Raw genomic sequence first — 19,485 nt, forward strand, 5'->3', positions numbered from 1 at the left:
CGTAGTTAGTTTCATCTATCGCTCCGTCGGGTGTGTGGTGTGTTAGTTCCCGGTACTAATGTGATTTAAAAACTTAATATTTATGGTGATAGAGAAAGGACTCATGTAATGTGAATATGGTGGCCATTTTTGAATGTGGTGTAGCACAGGTATGTGAATAATAAGAAAGCGTGATACAGTTGAACAATGAAAATGAACATATAAAACAATATGAACTGTAGACAAATACTGAAGTACATTATAGATAGCATGCCAGTTCTATGCGTTCGTTCATTCCGAATGGATGTATGCTGTCCAACTTTTTTATCCAATAGTTTTCTCGCTGAAGGAGATATTTTTTGTTATCACAACCTTCTTTTTTCATTACCACTTCCAGGATTAAGAATTTAAGTTGGCTGATGTTGTGATTATTTTGGTGGAAATGATTAGCCACGACTGATTTGAGGTTCTTGGTGCGTATATTGGATTTATGTTCATTGATTCTAATCTTAATTTTCCTTTCGGTTTTGCCGACATAGACTTTGCCGCATGGGCATTTCAGCAGGTAAACTGAGTTCATGGTGTCACATCTAGCCATGACTGCTAGTTTGATGTTTTGACCTTTTCTTGGATGTGTTATGATTGCACCTGTTATAATGTTATTGCAATTATGGCAAGCCATGTTTCCTTTATAAGTACTTTTGTTGTCTGTCATGGTATGTTTGAGCATTTCCCCCAAGTTTTTATTCCTAGTATATGAGAAGGTGGATGGTTCTTTAAATAAATCCTTGAAGTCTGGTTCCAATGTTAACATTGACCAATGTCGTTCTATAACGCGTTTCATTTTTTGGCTAGCTGTGGAAAATTTAGACACCATCACTATACAATTATTTTTGATAGGTGTTGATTTTTGTAATAGTTTGTTTCTATTTTTGAGTTGCCATCTGTGTTTGGCTTCATCTAGTAATTTGTTTGGGTAACCTCTTTGTATGAAGCGTTCAGACATTTCATGGAGCCGTGTTGTTGCTGTTTGTGGGTTGGATACAATACGTTTAACTCGCAACATTTGTGAATAGGGTAAATGTTGTTTCAATAACTCTTGGTGGAAACTAGCGTAGTGCAGTGTGTTGTTCCAATCAGTCGGTTTCCTGTATATGTCTGTTTCGAATGTGTTGTTGGTAAAAGTTATTTGAACATCCAAGAATGTTATTTTTTCTCTTTGTACATCATGTGTTAATTGTATTCTGTCATTGATGTGGTTTAGTTTGTCCAATGCTTCGGCTAGTGTGAATTCTGGACAATTCCATAATATGAACATATCATCTATGTAACGCAAGAATAATTTGCAATGTTTGTTCCATGGGTCCTTAGTTAAGATGTTGTCTTGTTCAAAACTTATCCATGAACAAATTAGCGTACACCGGCGCTGCGCAATTGCCCATGGAAGTGCCTGTCATTTGCAGGAACCACTGGTTCTTCCATTTGAAATAGCTTCACATCTCTCGGCAGTGGACAAATCCTCACAGACCATCACAGTCTCCAGTCTCCTCTCCATTATTTTTTATACCATAAAAGGAGGGTGAACTAAAAACCAGTTTTGACTACAGGAGACTCAAAAGGACTACAGTCAAGATAGGTATCCATTAATCGTGGCTGGTACAGGTAAGAGCGGTGGGGAGTCAACATATAACAGGATAGGGAAAATAAACAAATAAATAAAACCACTTACCTTGCACTTGCTACATCGCTGATTTGGTGATGTGGCGAGCGCAAGGTAAGTGGTTTATTTATTTATTTTATTTTACCTATCCAATCGTATGTCGACTTCCACCCCACCCTGCCCCACCACTCTTATCTGTACCGGCCGCGCCTGGTATACATTACCAATTATATCTGTTCTTTTGAATCAAATCAAACAATCAACCATTTTTATCATGCTTGACTTCAGAGGAGCATATCATGCGGTTCGAGGTCAAGAGGGTGATGAATAGAAAACTGCATTTCACATTAAGTTTGGCTTGTTTAAATATCAAGTTATGCCATTTGGACTCTGTAATGCCCCGCCTTCTTTTAAGTTTTGTATTGCTGAAGAGTTGGGAACTTTTTGGGACATCTGTTGCATTGTGTTGTATTGTAATGTATTGTAACATTTGTAAAGCACTGAGTATCCCCAGGTGGAGCTCTGAATTACTTACCTGCACAGAATGCAAACTAAACCGTGTAGTGTATGGGGCTGGGGAAGTGTAAGCTTATGGAGGCTGTTAGCGTTCCTTAGATCCCTCCCATTAAGGCAGCCATAGAATAGGTTGTTGCTAAAAATACACTTTATTGTAGATAAAGGTTACAGGGGATATACAGTTTGCCAGGTTTAAGGATTGTAGCGCCTATGTCCCACCTCATCCAGATCTGTCTTCTGAGTCATCCTGGGGGTGGGGGGGAGGGAGGAATTCACTTTTCCCGGTGGGCGTCAAAGGAGTGATCAAAACGATGAACAGAAAAAGAAAACACAAGAAAATAAAAATTAGGCCGTTGGCCTGTAATATTAAAGAAAAGAAACAAGGGGGGGGGGGCGTTTGTGCACGCCTTCACCCGTGTCCTGACTGTGAGGTGCCTAGGGTGAGAGCCAGCCAATTGACTGTTTAAGTGCCGCTTTTTAATCCTGTCCACCAGCCCTTGAAAGAAAAGACATGTGCTAATGGCACTTGCCTGTAACCACGACCCTCCGGGGCCGTGGTGAAGGGAGATCCAGCCTCCTCACTCCCCTCTGGAGTACTGATCTCAATTGCAGTGCTCTGGGAGCGCCCTTCCGGACAGTTGGTGGTTTCTTCCTCCTTCCACTTTCCTAGGGCCGATTGCTCTCCGACGGCGCTGTTCTTCAACTCGCTGCTCCTTCTGTTCTCCGCCTCACTGCTCTCTCTGTTCTCCGCCTCGTTGCTTCCTCCTTCTTCCGACTGGCTGCTTCCTCCTTCTTCTGACTTCCTTCGCCGAACCCCTGAGACCTTATTTGGCGTTTCTTTATCCTCCCACTCGCCAGCCGCGTCCTCCTTGGGGTGCGCGTCAGCGACTAGAACTCTGCCCTAGCTTCCGGTTTAATCGAGCGCCGCCGCCATGTTGGTAGTCCCGGGTTTGGCGGTGGCTTTCTCACAGGGAGTGTTGGTTTTGTTTTGAGCCGCTGTGGGTAAGTGTTATCATGTTCTGCATGATGACCACTGAGGTTTGGTTATCCCATGATACAGCCATGAAGGTGTGATGAGTGAGGGGATGTGAGAGACAGATGTACAAATCATAATGTAATAAGATCTAACCAGCTAGGCCACAGGGGCAGTAGGATGCTATGTGCCCATGCAACAGAAATGGGGATAATCAGAGAAGGCTTGTAATCCATACGGGGCTATGCCATGCTGAGATGTTGTTGAATGAGTAAAAGGATACCAAAAGGGCAAGAATATGAATTAGTGAAATAAGCAGTAGCCATGCACCATTTTATTTTATTTCATGTTTTTATATTGTCTACGTCTAAACAAATACACCCCATGAAGGAGGAAGGATGTGGAAGAGCAATCAGGCTGGCAGCCTGAGTAGAAACTACACAAACTTTACAAAGGCCCAGAGTCTACCTATTCTGACAAGTCCAAAGGAACTCATAATTTGACAAGCACCAGTCGAGTGAGCCCTGATTGGATCGTAGCGCAGACCCCAGCTAGACGGGCACCCTGCATTTGCAGGGTGAGATATATAGGATTTGGCAGGTTGCTGCCCTGACAGCACAAGAATGAATATGCTTGCCATGTGTTAATCAGCTGTCCTTACCCCTCAATGTGTGCCCAATTCATTAATCTATCCCAGAGTCCCTTGTTCTTTCTAGTTTACATAATGAGGCATATTCCTGACTTTCTAGAATCTCTTCCCAGAACAACTTGCACTTTCACTAATACAGTGAAAAATAAAAAAAAGGTAAAAAAGAAACCATGTAGTGAAGGGGGACTTACTCTGCTTCCATTGTTGTGGCTAAAATAGCAGCATGGTACTGATTTGGTGGTTCTCAATTTGACTAGTCTTAGCTCAGCTCTTCTCTGACCTGTGAGCATTGTGAAACCCACTATTTATACAAGCCTCAATAAGGTAACTTCCCTTTCAAATTCCTTTATCTGGTCTGTTCCTCTCTAGATCTCCCCCCCACCCATTAACTTTGCTCTCACCTCTAAACATTGGCCTTAGAATTAAAACAATAGTAACCAATAGGTGTAATTTCCTGTTCTGGTAACTCTTAATTCAAGCCCTCTGACTGCTGACTCCAGCCAGCAGAGTCTGTTGTTTGAGTCTATTGGATAGTGCTGCTTTGTTCTGTTCTGGGTGAGTAGAGCCTTTGCCTACTTTGCTCATTCAGGCACTTCACTCTGGGCCATGCAGGAACACTGCCGGGAAAAATTATACTACCCTTTACTATTTATTGTTGGTCACTATATCACATGCTTGTCTTTCTGATTCCTGTGTGCTTGGCCCCACCCTACTGACCTTTCATATTGCAGGGAAATGATCCGAAATCTGCTTTAATCAGCATTTGAAGATGCAATTATGCAGAGCCCTGCCAGTGCACCCACCACATTATGCCTGATACAATGTGTCGGACTAGCAATGCTGAATCCTAGGAACCTGGTACAATCCTGCAGCCCCCTCTCATTGTGAACATATGAGTGGAATTCAGACTTTATGAACATTAGAAGACGAAAGTGTGCTGAGTCCTGGCAGCCAGGATGTATATTTTGATTACATTTTGGTTCTATTGACGCATGCAATGCTTGTGTACAAAGCGCTATATAAATACAGTATATACTACAAGTTAAGGCAGAATTACAGAGATTAAGACACCATCACCTTTTAGCTAAATGTGAGTGTGTATTTCATACTTTAGCAGTGGAATCTTTAGGGTAGACAATTACCCTAGAGGAAGTGAAGATGGATGACTAGAAAGTTTCAGCAGTCCTGCTTGACCCACACCCACTTCTTTAAAAGCCATTTAGAGCTTCATAGACTTTGTAAACTATTATAGGCTATTTATTCATCAAGTCTGAGATAGTCAGATTTCTTACCAAATTACTTGATCAGAGAGTTACTTTCATATGGTCTAAAGAAACTGACACAGCCTTTTGTTTTATAAATAAATGCTTTTCTAGCACCCCTGTTTTGCCTCTTCCCAATGTTGAACTTCCATTTATGGTGGGGGCAAATGGTTGATATCATGCAAAGAAAGGAGTACTGTCTCAGAAAAATGTAATCAATGGGCAGGTGCACCCTTTGGCATATTTTTCCTAGACTTTTTTTTACCAGCAGAGTTAAATTACACCATTGCAGACAAAGAACGTCTAACAAATAAGAAATCTTTTGAACAATTGAGACATTAGTAAGATGGATATTGTTTATTTTACTGCTTATGACTTTGTGAGCAATTATAAACCTGGTCCCTTCAACAGTAAGGCAGATGCCTTATCTAAAAAATAATTAATATGAACATTGGAAAAAACATTGTTAGTGTGCCTCCATTGATTTTGAAGTAGGAATTCAGAACAGTCATTCTTTAGCCTTGATCAATGTAGATGTCTTTCTAACGATAGTACTTACAGAAATACAATGGGTTGATAAAGAAGCATGGATAAGAGTGAAGGAAGGTAGAAGGGAGAGAGATGGGTTGTTGTCTGAAATGGAAAATTTGCATTTTCCTTTAAAACAACCTATATTTTAGCTTCATTTTCCTAAAATGGCTGTTCATCCTGGTATTAATAATACAGAGGCAGCAGTTAAAAGGTCTTTTTGGGGGTCCATATTACCCCCAAATTTTAAACAGTAGATTTTTTGTTGTATGCAGTGGCCTTTTAAAACTAATACCTGTTGCTGCCAGACCATTCCATACTATAACCATGGGCGTTATTGGTGAATTCCCCTGACGTCAAAATTGTACTCTTATTTTTGTGGTTGTTGATCTTTTGACTAAAATGGGACATTTTATTTCTTATACAAATAGCAAAGCTGGGGGGTAATGTGCTTGTGCAAAATTGTGTGTTCTCAAATGCCCAGCTGAGCACAAGTCTCACAGGTGCTCAAAGGAGAGAACGTAGCCACAAATCCCTTCGTTTAGGAGACGCTGTTCCCCACATCAATTATGTACACTCCTGCGCACCAAAGTTCAAGAAAACACTTTTTCTAGTCTTGGCATATCTAAATTACACAATGATCTTTCTATTCAGTTCATAAATCATCCATATGCATCCAAACAGGTTCTGGAAGATTTCAGTAACTAACACCGGTTTTGTTGTTGTGGTTACAATCACCACTGACTACCTCAGGGCAACAAATAAACAGAACAAATCATCTATGACCAAATCATATCATAATAATATGGACACCCATCACCATATCCTTGGTGTCACAGCGCTATAGTACCATATTATTGATATACATCGTCATTGCACAAATGACAGGATGAAGCTGTGTAACCGGAAGCCTGACTCTAACATCATGCATAATATTTCGTAAAACAAGTCGCGAGCAATTGTGCAAACCTAAAAATCGTGGTTGAACTCAAGAGACCACCGCGACCATTAACAAATATACCAAGTAGACTACTTATCTGTGCCAGAAAGAGAATCAAGATGTTAAAAAAACCCTAGCTTGTATATAATCAAGTGTTAGGGTGAACCACGATATGAAAAACAAGTGAAAGGGATAAAGAGCCCCATATATGATATTCACCCTTACTAGTCTTTTTTCCACTTCCTGTTAAGTCTTACCTAGGAATAGTATTTTATAGAATCAAGAGTGTTGTCAATAAATTAAGTGTAAAAAAATCAAATCTGCAAGCACATAAGTAGAAAGGATCACCCATATCACATAACCAAAGTCTTCACACCTTACCTATTCGGAGTTGGGTAACCAGTACATCACGTTCATTTGAGTCCATATTGAAATGTGTTATCTGTATGGGATAATAAATTCACCTTAAATTGCACATCCACCTAACATGTGTTTACAATGTTAAAATATTAATGTTGTAGACTCTGTCTTCCAAATCCAGACCAGTAAAGTCTATATCAGACAGCCGAGACTGGAAAAAAGTTTTTCTTTAACTTTGGTGCTCAGGAGTCTACATTTTATTTCTTACCTGGGTTACCCAGGTCCAAAATGTTAGCACAAAGTTTTGCACATAATATCATTATATGGGGTGCATCACATCTTGAAAACAGATAGTGGTTCACAATTTAATTAATAATTTTGGTCTGTATTGTTTAATGAGTTAGATATGTCCACTAGCGAACATCCTCAAACAGATAGTCAGACCGAACAATTGAATCCGTTCATTGAACAATATCTGAGCTTTCAAACATTACTGAAAGAAGAGGATTGGAGTAAGATGGTATATTTATCAGAATTAACCTATAATAATGCTGAGCAATCTGCTATAGGTATGTCATATTCTTTCCGTGTGTATGGAGATCAACCTAGAGTGCTGCCATTAGATCCATATTATTCTGCATCAGTTCCTTTAGTACAAGAAAATTTAATTGAACTTCAGAGATTCCAGATGTGTGCACAAGAGTCTTTAGAATCTCTAGAGAAAGCCAAGATTACTTATAAGCGTTATACTGTAGGTGAAAAGTATGGTTAGTCACAAAGAACTTGCATTTGAAAAAAGCATCCAAATTTCGTGGTCCATTTACTATTGAGAAATTGTGAATACTGTGACTGTGCAGTTAAATTACCACTATATATTGAGATTTATCCTGTGTTTCATGTATTTTTAGTAAAACCTTGTTCCGCAAAGACACAGCCAGCTCCAGATCCTCTTTCTATTCAGATGAAGGCTCAGAATGAATATGAATTACATTGCAAATAAGATGGTACGGCCTTGAGGAGTGATTTTAGGAGCCGGCCTCTAATTTGCATGCTTCACATTAATTAAGAGAAATCTATAGAGATCATCCAGATAAGCCTGGAACCATGCCACCCAGATGTCCAACCTTGATGGGGTACACTGTCAAGATCCATGGCCACGCTCACCTGTGTTGGACAGGCACAGAGACATGCCCCTACAAATCTGAATGGTGCTCAAGTCTTCCGCTGAAGAGGAGGTCACCCAGACTGTAGGCACCATTTGGTTTCAGGTTTCACAGCTGTGATACCTGCACTACATGAAACATACAAGTGGAATCAGAGTGCCACAGAACCTTCTTTAATCCATTGAGTATGAGTTCTGCGTGGTTCTGAGCATACCTTGTGATACTTTGTTGCCCCAGTGGGAATCTTATGCCAGAAGATTGGAATTAATTGTGCTTGCTTCAGGAGTTTTCAAGGACCTTGTTCTCAGAGAGGTATTCTGTATAAACATTAGAACCCAAGGATTTATATTTTGATTAGTATTTTAGTACTTGAGGCATCCTTTTAAGGATTATGAGCTCTATACACCAGAATAACTCTTTCTAATATTGCAAACTGTATTACACCTATTCATGGGAAGAGCTAGTGAATCCTTTATATTAAACAGATTTTATTTATATCATTTGAACCATGTATGCTATTAAGATATTGCCAATGGCTGGGAATTTAATGAATATTGCCAGGAGTGCAAGCATAATACTAATAAATATGCATTATGCTACAACTGATGAACTATGTGTATTGAGAATCATTCAATTCACATACTTAATTTTTAAGTCATAGAAGGGAGTAGAAGGGAGTTATAGAAATAAGAACATGTATTACAGTTCAGGATATTCCATGAAATATTTACAAAGGTTAATTATATATTTCAGTTCATAACGGTCATGAAGTTATCAGCAACCACAATTAACAAGTTATACAGAGATTGCCGCAGCATATGAAATGATACAGTAGAAAAAGTGAACTGTAATATCACTGACTAACTACTAAAATAATTAATTTTGTTGTGGATATCAAGACCCCTGCTGTGCAGGTTATGTCCAGCAATGAGAACAGATCATTTAAAGATATCCAGAGTCTCTACTTTTCCCTTTCCCTAGTCTCATTCCTCTTTCCTTAGTCTACTGTTGACTGGCATAGATATTCCTTGCAGGGTTGTTAGTGGGTTCAGGGAAGTGTGGATACTAGAATCACTCATGTTGAATCTACATTGCTGAGTTAGTGCATCCATGACCAAAGCTAACATTGTGCTGTCTGCTCATTTAGCTTTTTGCAGAGCCTTCAAGCATTAAAAATTCACTTAGTACTGTTGCAAAGCCATTTATGACTTTTGGGGAATTTGCAAATGCCTTTTTGCGTCAAGGTCAGTCACTCTTAACTTCCCTCTTATCTCCACAGGGAGGAACTGTATCGAGCAAATGGTTGTGGTGATTGGAGCATGCGTGTATAATGTATTCAGAAGATAGGCTGCTAAGCAACTGTGGAATGAATATGGTGCATGCTCTGAGCTGGAACATGAGTATACCAAGCTAAGTCCTGTTTATATCAACAAGACTGGGCAGGATGAGAGTAATTGCTGCTCAGACCAGTTAGTGAACATCTAGAAACAGCAGTATCATCTTTAGAAATGTAATTACTAAAAGATGGTGCATGAGAGTTGATTAGGGTTCATGGGGGATGGTGACAAAGGAATTCAAGCCACTGGAGTACTTTCTAGTTGCCATTATTTTGGTATTTTCAAGGTAGAGTTTGGACTTGTAAAAATATGAAATGTGACCATCCATAAATATTGAGATTCCAATGTAAGACAATTGGGCCTTCATTATAAGTTGGGCAGAGTGTTATCCATGGTGGGGGCTGTGGGGGGGAGGGGGGATACTGCACTGCGAAGTTACAATTTGTACCAAGTACATGATCATGCTTGGTAAAACCAAAAACTTTACTGTTGACATTTTTGGCCCGGTAAAAGCAAGCTGAAATTATCCACGGAAAAGTCCCCAGAAGCAGGAACCACACGTGACAAAAAAAACACAGTATTTCCAGGTTGCCAAGTTATTCATCAATCCAGGCCAAAAAAAAGTGACACTCACAACTGGAGAGATGGACAAGGGGCTGCATCCCCTGATCAGAAGGTGCTGATGACAGTTGCAGGCCAGCATTGACTCGCCATGGTCAACGGTGGCCGCATCATTCAAATGTTTGCAGGTTTAGTTTCCTGCGTGAGGCAACAATTGGTTGCCAGGGGGGCAGCGGGGTTGCCTGGTCAGTCAACAGGGGTGGCAGGACAGCTTAAAAGGGATTCAAGATGTTATTGTTTTTGTTTTTTTAATAACCCGGGACAGGGATGCCTCGATCACTAGTGAAGGGCTGTGGACATCCTCTACCTCAATTGTCCATAGCCCAATGGAGCCACATATGCCTCTTGAGGTGGTGGGGGGATGGGGGCTCCGCCAGGGTACCAAGGTATGGACCGGTTGCATAGGCTCTTCCTCCCAATTGGGTGCCAGGGGGTTTCCCTTTATTGGATTGCTCTTGCATTGTTCTTTTGGTGAGCCAGCTGCTTTGCTGGCCTTAGCTCCATCTATCTTAAGTCAACGGAGACCCTGTGTTGTAAACAACAAATGGTTGAGGCACCCAAAAAATTACCCACCCCAAGTCAATTGAATCATGCGATGCCACTACGAACTGAGGAGTGTCAATCATGACTCTTAATGAAATGTTAGAATATGTTGGCAGGAGATTGATTGTATTAATCAGAAGACAATATCAATTGTGTATATAATCAAAAATATCTCTCAACATGAAGATAACAGCTGAATTTTGATATTGTGATTATGAACTGTAATAAATACGGCCAGATGATGTGAACATTCTCTAAAGCAAGAATGGTGGCTGTTATTGCATCATTTGTGGAGTACCGCCAGGTTTGCTTTGCTTTAGGGAGGGCAATCATAGTTTTCTTTCCCAGCCAACAGGTCTCACGACGGTCCTTCAAATCATTTATTTATAACTCCTAATGATTGTTTTCAAATACAAAGCCAAAGCTAATGCCTCCTGTGAACGTTTAAAAAACATAAAAACTACTCAGAACAGCTACCATTTCGGACAGAATTGACTTTAGACAAATGCTGCTAAGACATGTTTGCATCTCTAAATGATTGTGGCAGAGAAGTACAAGATTAGTCAGATAACTCTGACTTGATGCTCTCACAATCCTTCTAATTTTCCGGAATAGATCTCTAGTACGGGTCTTAATAGGAAAAACTTGCAAACCCATTTACATTGTATAAGTCTGGGACAAGGAACTGTTAAAAAATCATGATGTTCCTACAGTACATCAATAACTGTGCTGACTTTTTAGCTGTAACATAACTCTAACCCAGCTTACTTTAAATAAAACTATGTGGTTTCTTTTAGCTGGAATCTATTTATGTGTGACGCGGGGGACCCGGACACGGGTCCCCCTGGCCTACCTTTTCATGTCTCTCCTCTGTTGTTTCAGCATGCCGACGCCTGGAAGACCGCGGATGTGGTCAGCTGTCTGCCGGTGATGGAATGCGAGGAACCCTGTACCTTTAAATGGGCGGCAGCAGAGCAGGAATCTGTCCAAAACCACTCCTTAAATACCGGCCCGGCCCCTGGACAGGTGTGTGTTACACCTGGCGGCGGAGAGTGGAGACTGGAGAGCGAGGACGGAGCGGAGTGGCGAAGGAGAGAAGACGGAGAAGAGTGGTGGCGGATCGACGAAGGAGACGGGAGGAAGCCGAGCCTGGACGGAGGAGAGTGGAAGAGACCCGAGGACGGGGCTGAGAAAGGAAGAAACACCGACCCAAGCGGGACGAGGCGAGACCCGGACGGACCCAGAGCAAGGACAGGAGGAGACCACCTAGACTGCAGCGACACGCCAGGAGGCCACCGAGAAGGCGCATCGCCCAGCCACGCTTCCCGAGAAGTGTGGCTAGGACAGGTACGGTCCCGCTTCCTGGGTTGGGCTGGACGGACTCTGGGCAAACCTCCGTGACCCTAGGGGACAGCGTTAACATCTTTCCCCCTCTGGACTGTTTCTTGGTTCCCTCACCATCCCACACTTACCGAGGGGTAGTTAACTACACGTGTGTTTCCCTCACATCCCCTTCCTCACACTAAATGTGCTGGGACACCTGAGTAACGCTGCTTTCCTTTCCTTTGCTGCACGTCGGGCGGAGCCCCACCCGACATCATCCTGACCACGGCGGAAGCTCGGACTACAACGCCCAGCAGGCACCGGGAGACAAGGAGGCGGAGCGGAGAGCGAGAGGCGGCAGAAGAAGCAGCAAACCCCCTACCGTTTTACCGAATACCTGTTGTTAAAAGGAGACTGTACATCGGAATAAAACCCGCTCTTCCCAAATCCCCGATCTCTCTTGATTTATTCGACGATCCCACCCACAGGCAAGCTGAAACCCCACAAGTGGTGGAGAATGCGGGCATAATCGAAGAGCCCATCCAGGAAACAAAGATGGAGGACATGCTACAAGCCTTGGTGAAAGGTCAAGAGCAGTTAGGTTGGGTGGTGGAACAACAGCTGGCCGCAGCCCAACTGGACAGAGAGACCTTCAGAACGACGGTTGTCAGCCAACTCGAGGGGGTGCGCGGTGCCGCCAGTGCCACAGGAGCCCCGGGGAGGGAGAGTCGACCCCCTGCGACCCCAGCCGGTATATCATTGCAAAAATATGTGGCCGGTGAGGATCCTGACGCTTTCCTTACGAATTTTGAGCGGGTGGCCCTGGCGTGCGGATGGCCCGTGGAGAAATGGCCGTTCTTTCTGGCGCCCTTATTGAGCGGAGAGGCCCAGGCAGCCTACCAGGTCGCTAACGGAGACGGACAGACCCCGTATGGACAAATCAAGGCGCTCATCCTAGACCAATTGGGGTTGGACGCAGAGGCGTACCGGGTGCGCTTCCGCAAGGAACGGGGGCAGCCAGGAGACAACCCGAAAACCCTATTCTTTCGATTGAAGACTGCCGCCGACAAGTGGCTCACACCAACCACAAGCTCCAAGGAAGCTATTATGGACAAAATATATCTTGAGCAGTATCTGGAGGCTCTCCCCTACGGGACACAGAGGTGGCTCCGACAACACTCCGGGTTGTCCACCTTACAGGCAATGGAAATGGCTACTACCTATGCGCGTGCACAACCCCGCCTACACCCGTCGGAACCAGAGAAACCGATCCGGCCTGTACCCCGGCCGGAACGTCGCATTCGTCCTCCTCCGGGACTACCGCCTCCCAGAACATCCCCCGCTGAAGCGCCCTTTCGGGGCCCGCAGTGCTTCGACTGCGGGATGTGGGGACATATCGCCCGCCTTTGTCCCCAAAAACGCACCCAGGAGGAGCCCATGGACATTAACTTCCTACCCAAGGCCGTCATGTATTCAGCTGAACTAGGTGGAGCCTATCACGTAAGTGTTACCGTCAACGGGACGATGGTCAAGGCTCTCCTAGACTCGGGATGCAAGCAGTCAGTGATACAGGGAGAGTACGTGAGGCCCCACCAGGTAATGCCGGAGGGATCTGTGTATATCAAGTGTGTACACGGGGACGTGAAGGGGTATCCGGTAGCTTTTATTCCCATAGTGGTACAGGGAAAAGACGCTCTAGTGGTAAAGGTTGGGGTAATGGATGCCCTTCCAGAGTCCCTCATTCTCGGGACGGACAACCCCCACTTCCTGGACCTCTTCGCGAACTGCCTACATCCAAAGACAGAGAAACGCATCAAGGCTGTCCCAGCTCTTACATCCACTGATCCCTGGGAGGGCGATAGGAGCTTTCGTTTCGCGCAGGCTAATGATGCTGGCTTACTCAATGCCTGGGAGCAGGCACATCAAGAACAGAACAACTCGCACCCCACCTACCCAAGGTTTCTGATTAAAGAGGACCTCCTATACCGTCAAGCCAAACCCGAGGACCCCCTGCAACTGCTGGTACCGACATGCTTTAGAGAACAAGTGATGTTCTATGCACATACGCACTTACTCGCTGGGCATATCGGGAGCGAAAAAACCTCCCAAAACGTTCTGCGCAGTTTCTACTGGCCTGGTATTTATAATGACATCAAAACCCACTGCCAGACCTGTGACCTGTGTCAAAGGAAGAATACCCAAAGACCCGCTGCGGTGCCCCTACAACCTCTTCCCATAATCGGAACCCCGTTCGAAAGGGTTGGGATGGACCTGATTGGCCCCCTGCCACCGACACGCAAAGGATACAGATATGCACTCGTAATCGTTGATTACGCGACACGTTTCCCGGAAGCGTTCCCTTTGAAAAACCCCACGTCGCGGATCATCGCGGATAAGTTCATGGAACTGTTTTCCCGGGTCGGATTCCCGAAAGAGATCCTGACGGATCAGGGGACTCCCTTCATGTCCAGGGTCATGAAGGAAGTATGCCGTATCCTGGGCCTACACCAGATAAAAACGTCGGTGTATCATCCCCAAACAGACGGCCTGGTGGAGCGCTATAACGGGACCCTTAAGACAGTGCTCAAGAAGATGCTGACGGTGAACGACAGGGATTGGGACCTGCTTCTTCCCCTGGCCCTGTACGTGATCCGCGGACAGAAGCAGAGCAGCTTAGGATGCTCATCTTTCGAGATGTTGTACGGACGCCAACCCCGAAGCCTCCTGGACATGACCCGTGAGGTGTGGGAAACAGAGCCCGGGAGGGAGACCAAAACGCTACTAGAATACAGCCAGAATCTAAAGAACCAGTTGGGCAAGATACGAGAGCTGGCGTTTGCCCACCTGGAAGGCAGCCAAAGGAAGCAGCAGGCCCATTATGACCGAGGAAAAAAATGGAGACAATTACAGAAGGGCGACTGGGCCCTGGTGCTCTTACCGTCCACTTCAAAAAGATTCCAGAACGAGTGGCAAGGACCCCACGAAGTCCTGGAGACCATAGGAAGAACCACCTATCGTCTGCGCCTACAGAGAAACAAAACACAGATCTTCCATATTAACCTTTTAAAGAAGTGGCTGGGACCAGCCCCTGTGTCTACCCATCTGGCAGAAGCGGTGCCTACCCATCCTGATACCACGCTGGAGGACCTGGTGATCAACGAGGACTTGTACGAGAAGGAAAAAGAAGGACTGAATGCTGTTCTCCGACCTTTCGGGTCTCTGTTCTCGGACCTTCCAGGCCTAACTCACATGGCGGAACACCGGATAGACACCCCTCCCGGCGTCACCGTGAAGCGAAGGCCCTATCGCATCCCTGAAGCAAAAAGAGTCGCTATACGAAGGGAAGTCAAGGAAATGATCCGGTTGGGGGTGATACGACCCTCTCGAAGCGAGTGGTCCTCGCCCTTTGTGATGGTGCCGAAGCCGGACGGCAGCAGCCGTTTTTGTATGGACTTTCGAGCTCTCAACGCGGTATCGTCCTTCGACGCATATCCCATCCCCAGGATCGACGAACTTATCGAGAAACTGGGTGATTCCCGATACATCAGCACGCTAGACCTAACCAAGGGGTACTGGCAGGTGCCCCTTCGGGAAGGGGACAGAAAGAAGACAGCCTTTTCAACACCCGACGGGTTATACGAGTTCAACGTCCTCCCTTTTGGACTGCATGGTGCCCCGGCCACCTTTCAAAGACTAATGAATGAGGTGTTACGGGGACACCAGGAATACAGCTCGGCATATCTTGATGATATTATCATCTTTAGCCCCTCCTGGGAGAGACACCTACAACACCTACGGAGCATTCTACAACTATTGAAAAATGCAGGGCTTCACGTCAACTCCCGAAAATCCAGGATTGGGTATCATAAGGTGAAATACCTCGGATATCTGCTGGGACACGGGGTCATAGAACCACAGATCGAGAAGATAAGAGCCATCGCGGATACGCCGTTTCCCAAAAGCCCGAAAGAGATGAGAGCCTTCCTAGGACTGGTGGGCTACTATCGGAGATTCATTCCCTCCTTTTCGAACATCGCTGCCCCTTTGACGGACACCTTGCAGAAAAATCCGAAGGGCTGCGACCTCCAGAATCCGACACCAGACATGTGGAAGGCCTTCCAAACCTTGAAGCGGGCGATCACTACCAGCCCGGTACTGGCCTCCCCGGACTTTACAAAACCGTTCATCTTACAGACTGACGCCTCCGATTTCGGTATCGGGGCTGTGTTGTCACAAGACTCAGGTGAAGGAGTGGAGTGTCCCATACTGTACATCAGCCGGAAGCTTTTTCCTAGGGAGATAAAATACCCCACAATCGAGAAGGAGTGTCTCGCTATCAGATGGGCTATAGACAAACTCCGGTATTACCTGGAGGGGCGTCAGTTCGTACTGTACACTGACCATGCGCCCCTGTTATGGATGAGCAGAAACGTGTCCAACAACCCAAGGGTGATGAGATGGTTCCTAGCGCTCCAACCCTTCCGCTTCCAGGTCCGCCACAGGAAGGGCTGTGACAATACCATTGCAGATTATCTGTCCCGGTTTCCTCTCCCCGATCGGGAGAATCCTAGGGGGGAGGTGTGTGACGCGGGGGACCCGGACACGGGTCCCCCTGGCCTACCTTTTCATGTCTCTCCTCTGTTGTTTCAGCATGCCGACGCCTGGAAGACCGCGGATGTGGTCAGCTGTCTGCCGGTGATGGAATGCGAGGAACCCTGTACCTTTAAATGGGCGGCAGCAGAGCAGGAATCTGTCCAAAACCACTCCTTAAATACCGGCCCGGCCCCTGGACAGGTGTGTGTTACACCTGGCGGCGGAGAGTGGAGACTGGAGAGCGAGGACGGAGCGGAGTGGCGAAGGAGAGAAGACGGAGAAGAGTGGTGGCGGATCGACGAAGGAGACGGGAGGAAGCCGAGCCTGGACGGAGGAGAGTGGAAGAGACCCGAGGACGGGGCTGAGAAAGGAAGAAACACCGACCCAAGCGGGACGAGGCGAGACCCGGACGGACCCAGAGCAAGGACAGGAGGAGACCACCTAGACTGCAGCGACACGCCAGGAGGCCACCGAGAAGGCGCATCGCCCAGCCACGCTTCCCGAGAAGTGTGGCTAGGACAGGTACGGTCCCGCTTCCTGGGTTGGGCTGGACGGACTCTGGGCAAACCTCCGTGACCCTAGGGGACAGCGTTAACATCTTTCCCCCTCTGGACTGTTTCTTGGTTCCCTCACCATCCCACACTTACCGAGGGGTAGTTAACTACACGTGTGTTTCCCTCACATCCCCTTCCTCACACTAAATGTGCTGGGACACCTGAGTAACGCTGCTTTCCTTTCCTTTGCTGCACGTCGGGCGGAGCCCCACCCGACATCATCCTGACCACGGCGGAAGCTCGGACTACAACGCCCAGCAGGCACCGGGAGACAAGGAGGCGGAGCGGAGAGCGAGAGGCGGCAGAAGAAGCAGCAAACCCCCTACCGTTTTACCGAATACCTGTTGTTAAAAGGAGACTGTACATCGGAATAAAACCCGCTCTTCCCAAATCCCCGATCTCTCTTGATTTATTCGACGATCCCACCCACAGGCAAGCTGAAACCCCACATTATGCTAAATGCATTTTCTATTGAATTTAAATTACATTCTGTATTTTTCTTAAACACGGACTGGCTTCCTTCCCCCCCCCCCACCAGCCCTCCCCCCCCCCCGATATGGGTAGGTCCACCTATGGGCAGCACTAAGAAGTTCCATAAAACAAGCTCCACCTATTGTGGTTTCACCCACAGTGATTACATTTTGTAAAAATAAAATATATTGTGCCTCAGCAGTTAATTTAGGTTTTTTCAGCCCTAATTCTAGACGCAGTCCTTGTACTACAGTGCAAGATGGAAGAACAAAATGTATTTTTACCAGGTTCCCCTCAAACTTGTTAAAATGATAAAGTTTATGTAGAGTAGCCACTGAGTGACCACAATATTTGCCCTGTATGCTCTCAGGACAGGAATCACTGAATAAGTCCCATACAAAACGTTAAAGTTTATCAAACCACCAAGGCGGTTCGGTTTTTGCTCATCACTGCTTCCCGGCGGGATTGCCACATAAGGCATCCAAAAAAATGACACCCGACATTTGTATTTATAAATGTTTCTATGTTCTCACTAAGTAGATAACACCTGGCATGCACCCTTGAATTCCTAAAATGAGTATTTGGGTTTTCAAGTAATGCTTTTCAATTTGTTAATGACACAATGCCGAATTAACAGATCCACCTGATGCAGTAAACCTAGTTTGATCCTACTGAGAAAAAAACATATCACCAGCATATAATAGAACTGTGATAAGCATTGATCTGACTTTTGGTACACAACTATGCTTGTTACTTAAAGTGTGGGTTAGATCATATACAAACAATGGAACAAGAGGCAATGACAATACTTTTAGAGTTAAAATGAAGGTGCTTCTTTAGTCACTGATGGGTTTAGGCACTCAGTAAGTTAGAGCACTTGAATTCATTCTTGCTTTCATGCGTTTGTTTTTTCACCAACTTGCCCATCCACAATAAAACACAAACTCGACAAGCTCATGCAAGATAAATTAAAAGAAGAAAAACTGAAGAAAAAATGCTGCTGCCCGAAAACAGCAGGCATATGCTCGCATTAAAAAGAAGCTTGTTTTCCAATATTGTTGCCACGTTTAGAACCAACAGTCTAACCATCTTGGATCTGTAATTCCTTAGTAAACATCATCCTGGGCAGCCACCTTTAAATGTTATTGGACATACTGTTCCGTTGTATCGATCCTAGCCATGCTAGCCTGTTCTGAGATCCTTGTTCTCAGAACAGTAAAACAATGGTTCACTCTGGACAATGCCATTCCACGTTAGCTACTCAGTTCTGTAGTCTATTACGCCCTCCATTTCTGACCATGCCTGCTTATTTTATTCTTGCTTTTTCTCCTTAAACTTTTTATAGAGCCAATATAGCTTTCTAAAATGCCCCAGATCCCTCTAAATGTGAGTACACTAATGCTATGTAGTGTTTCTGAAGACATACATTTTTATTTAAACACTAAATATGGAACTATGAAGAAACATTTTTTTTTGTTTAAAAATCAAGCTCTGACGTTAAGGAAGAATACATGGAAAGCAAATATTGACTTTGTAAGTTATGCCCTGGCCCACAAGGATAGTGTGAAGTCCTCGGGAATGGATGACAGAATACTGCAGTGCGTTTCTGTAATTTATTGTAAACAGGAGATAAGCATATATGCTGCTTCAACAAGCATGAGCTAACCGTCTTTCTGTGGAATCTGGACCACACATTTTGTGTTCCAGATTCCACCCAAGAATAGAAGGATGCCACACATCCCCCTTCATCACAAAACAATCACAAGAAATGATAAATAAAGATGAGTAATATGTAATCATGAAACACCAATTACAGTAGAACAAAGCATAAGAGAAAAAAAACTTACACATTCATGTGATAATCTTTGCACCATATGGGGGCCTGTCTCTGTCTCACATTATCATGTCTTTTCCCATAGCTGGGACGTGGTTGAACACTTTTCCGACAGTTCAGGTTTTCACACAATGCCTTGTGATCACGCAAAAGCTGGGACCTAGAGTTAACATCAACCG

At 44.9% G+C, this 19,485-nt stretch overlaps 1 protein-coding gene across 1 annotated transcript in view; it reads left to right on the forward strand.

Moving 5' to 3' along the window:
- The window catches only part of LOC144767071 (uncharacterized), a 283,820-nt gene extending 266,544 nt beyond the window's left edge, over positions 1–17,276 (forward strand). The window contains exons 2-3 of the mRNA XM_078650697.1: positions 11,414–11,878; positions 16,505–17,276. Of these exons, the coding sequence (XP_078506823.1) occupies positions 11,462–11,878; positions 16,505–17,023 (936 nt within the window). The 5' untranslated portion in view covers positions 11,414–11,461 and the 3' untranslated portion in view covers positions 17,024–17,276. The remainder of the gene's footprint in view (positions 1–11,413; positions 11,879–16,504) is intronic.
- Positions 17,277–19,485: the final 2,209 nt, after the last annotated feature.

Source organism: Lissotriton helveticus, chromosome 7, assembly GCF_964261635.1.
Source record: "Lissotriton helveticus chromosome 7, aLisHel1.1, whole genome shotgun sequence".
NCBI classification, from domain to species: domain Eukaryota; kingdom Metazoa; phylum Chordata; class Amphibia; order Caudata; family Salamandridae; genus Lissotriton; species Lissotriton helveticus.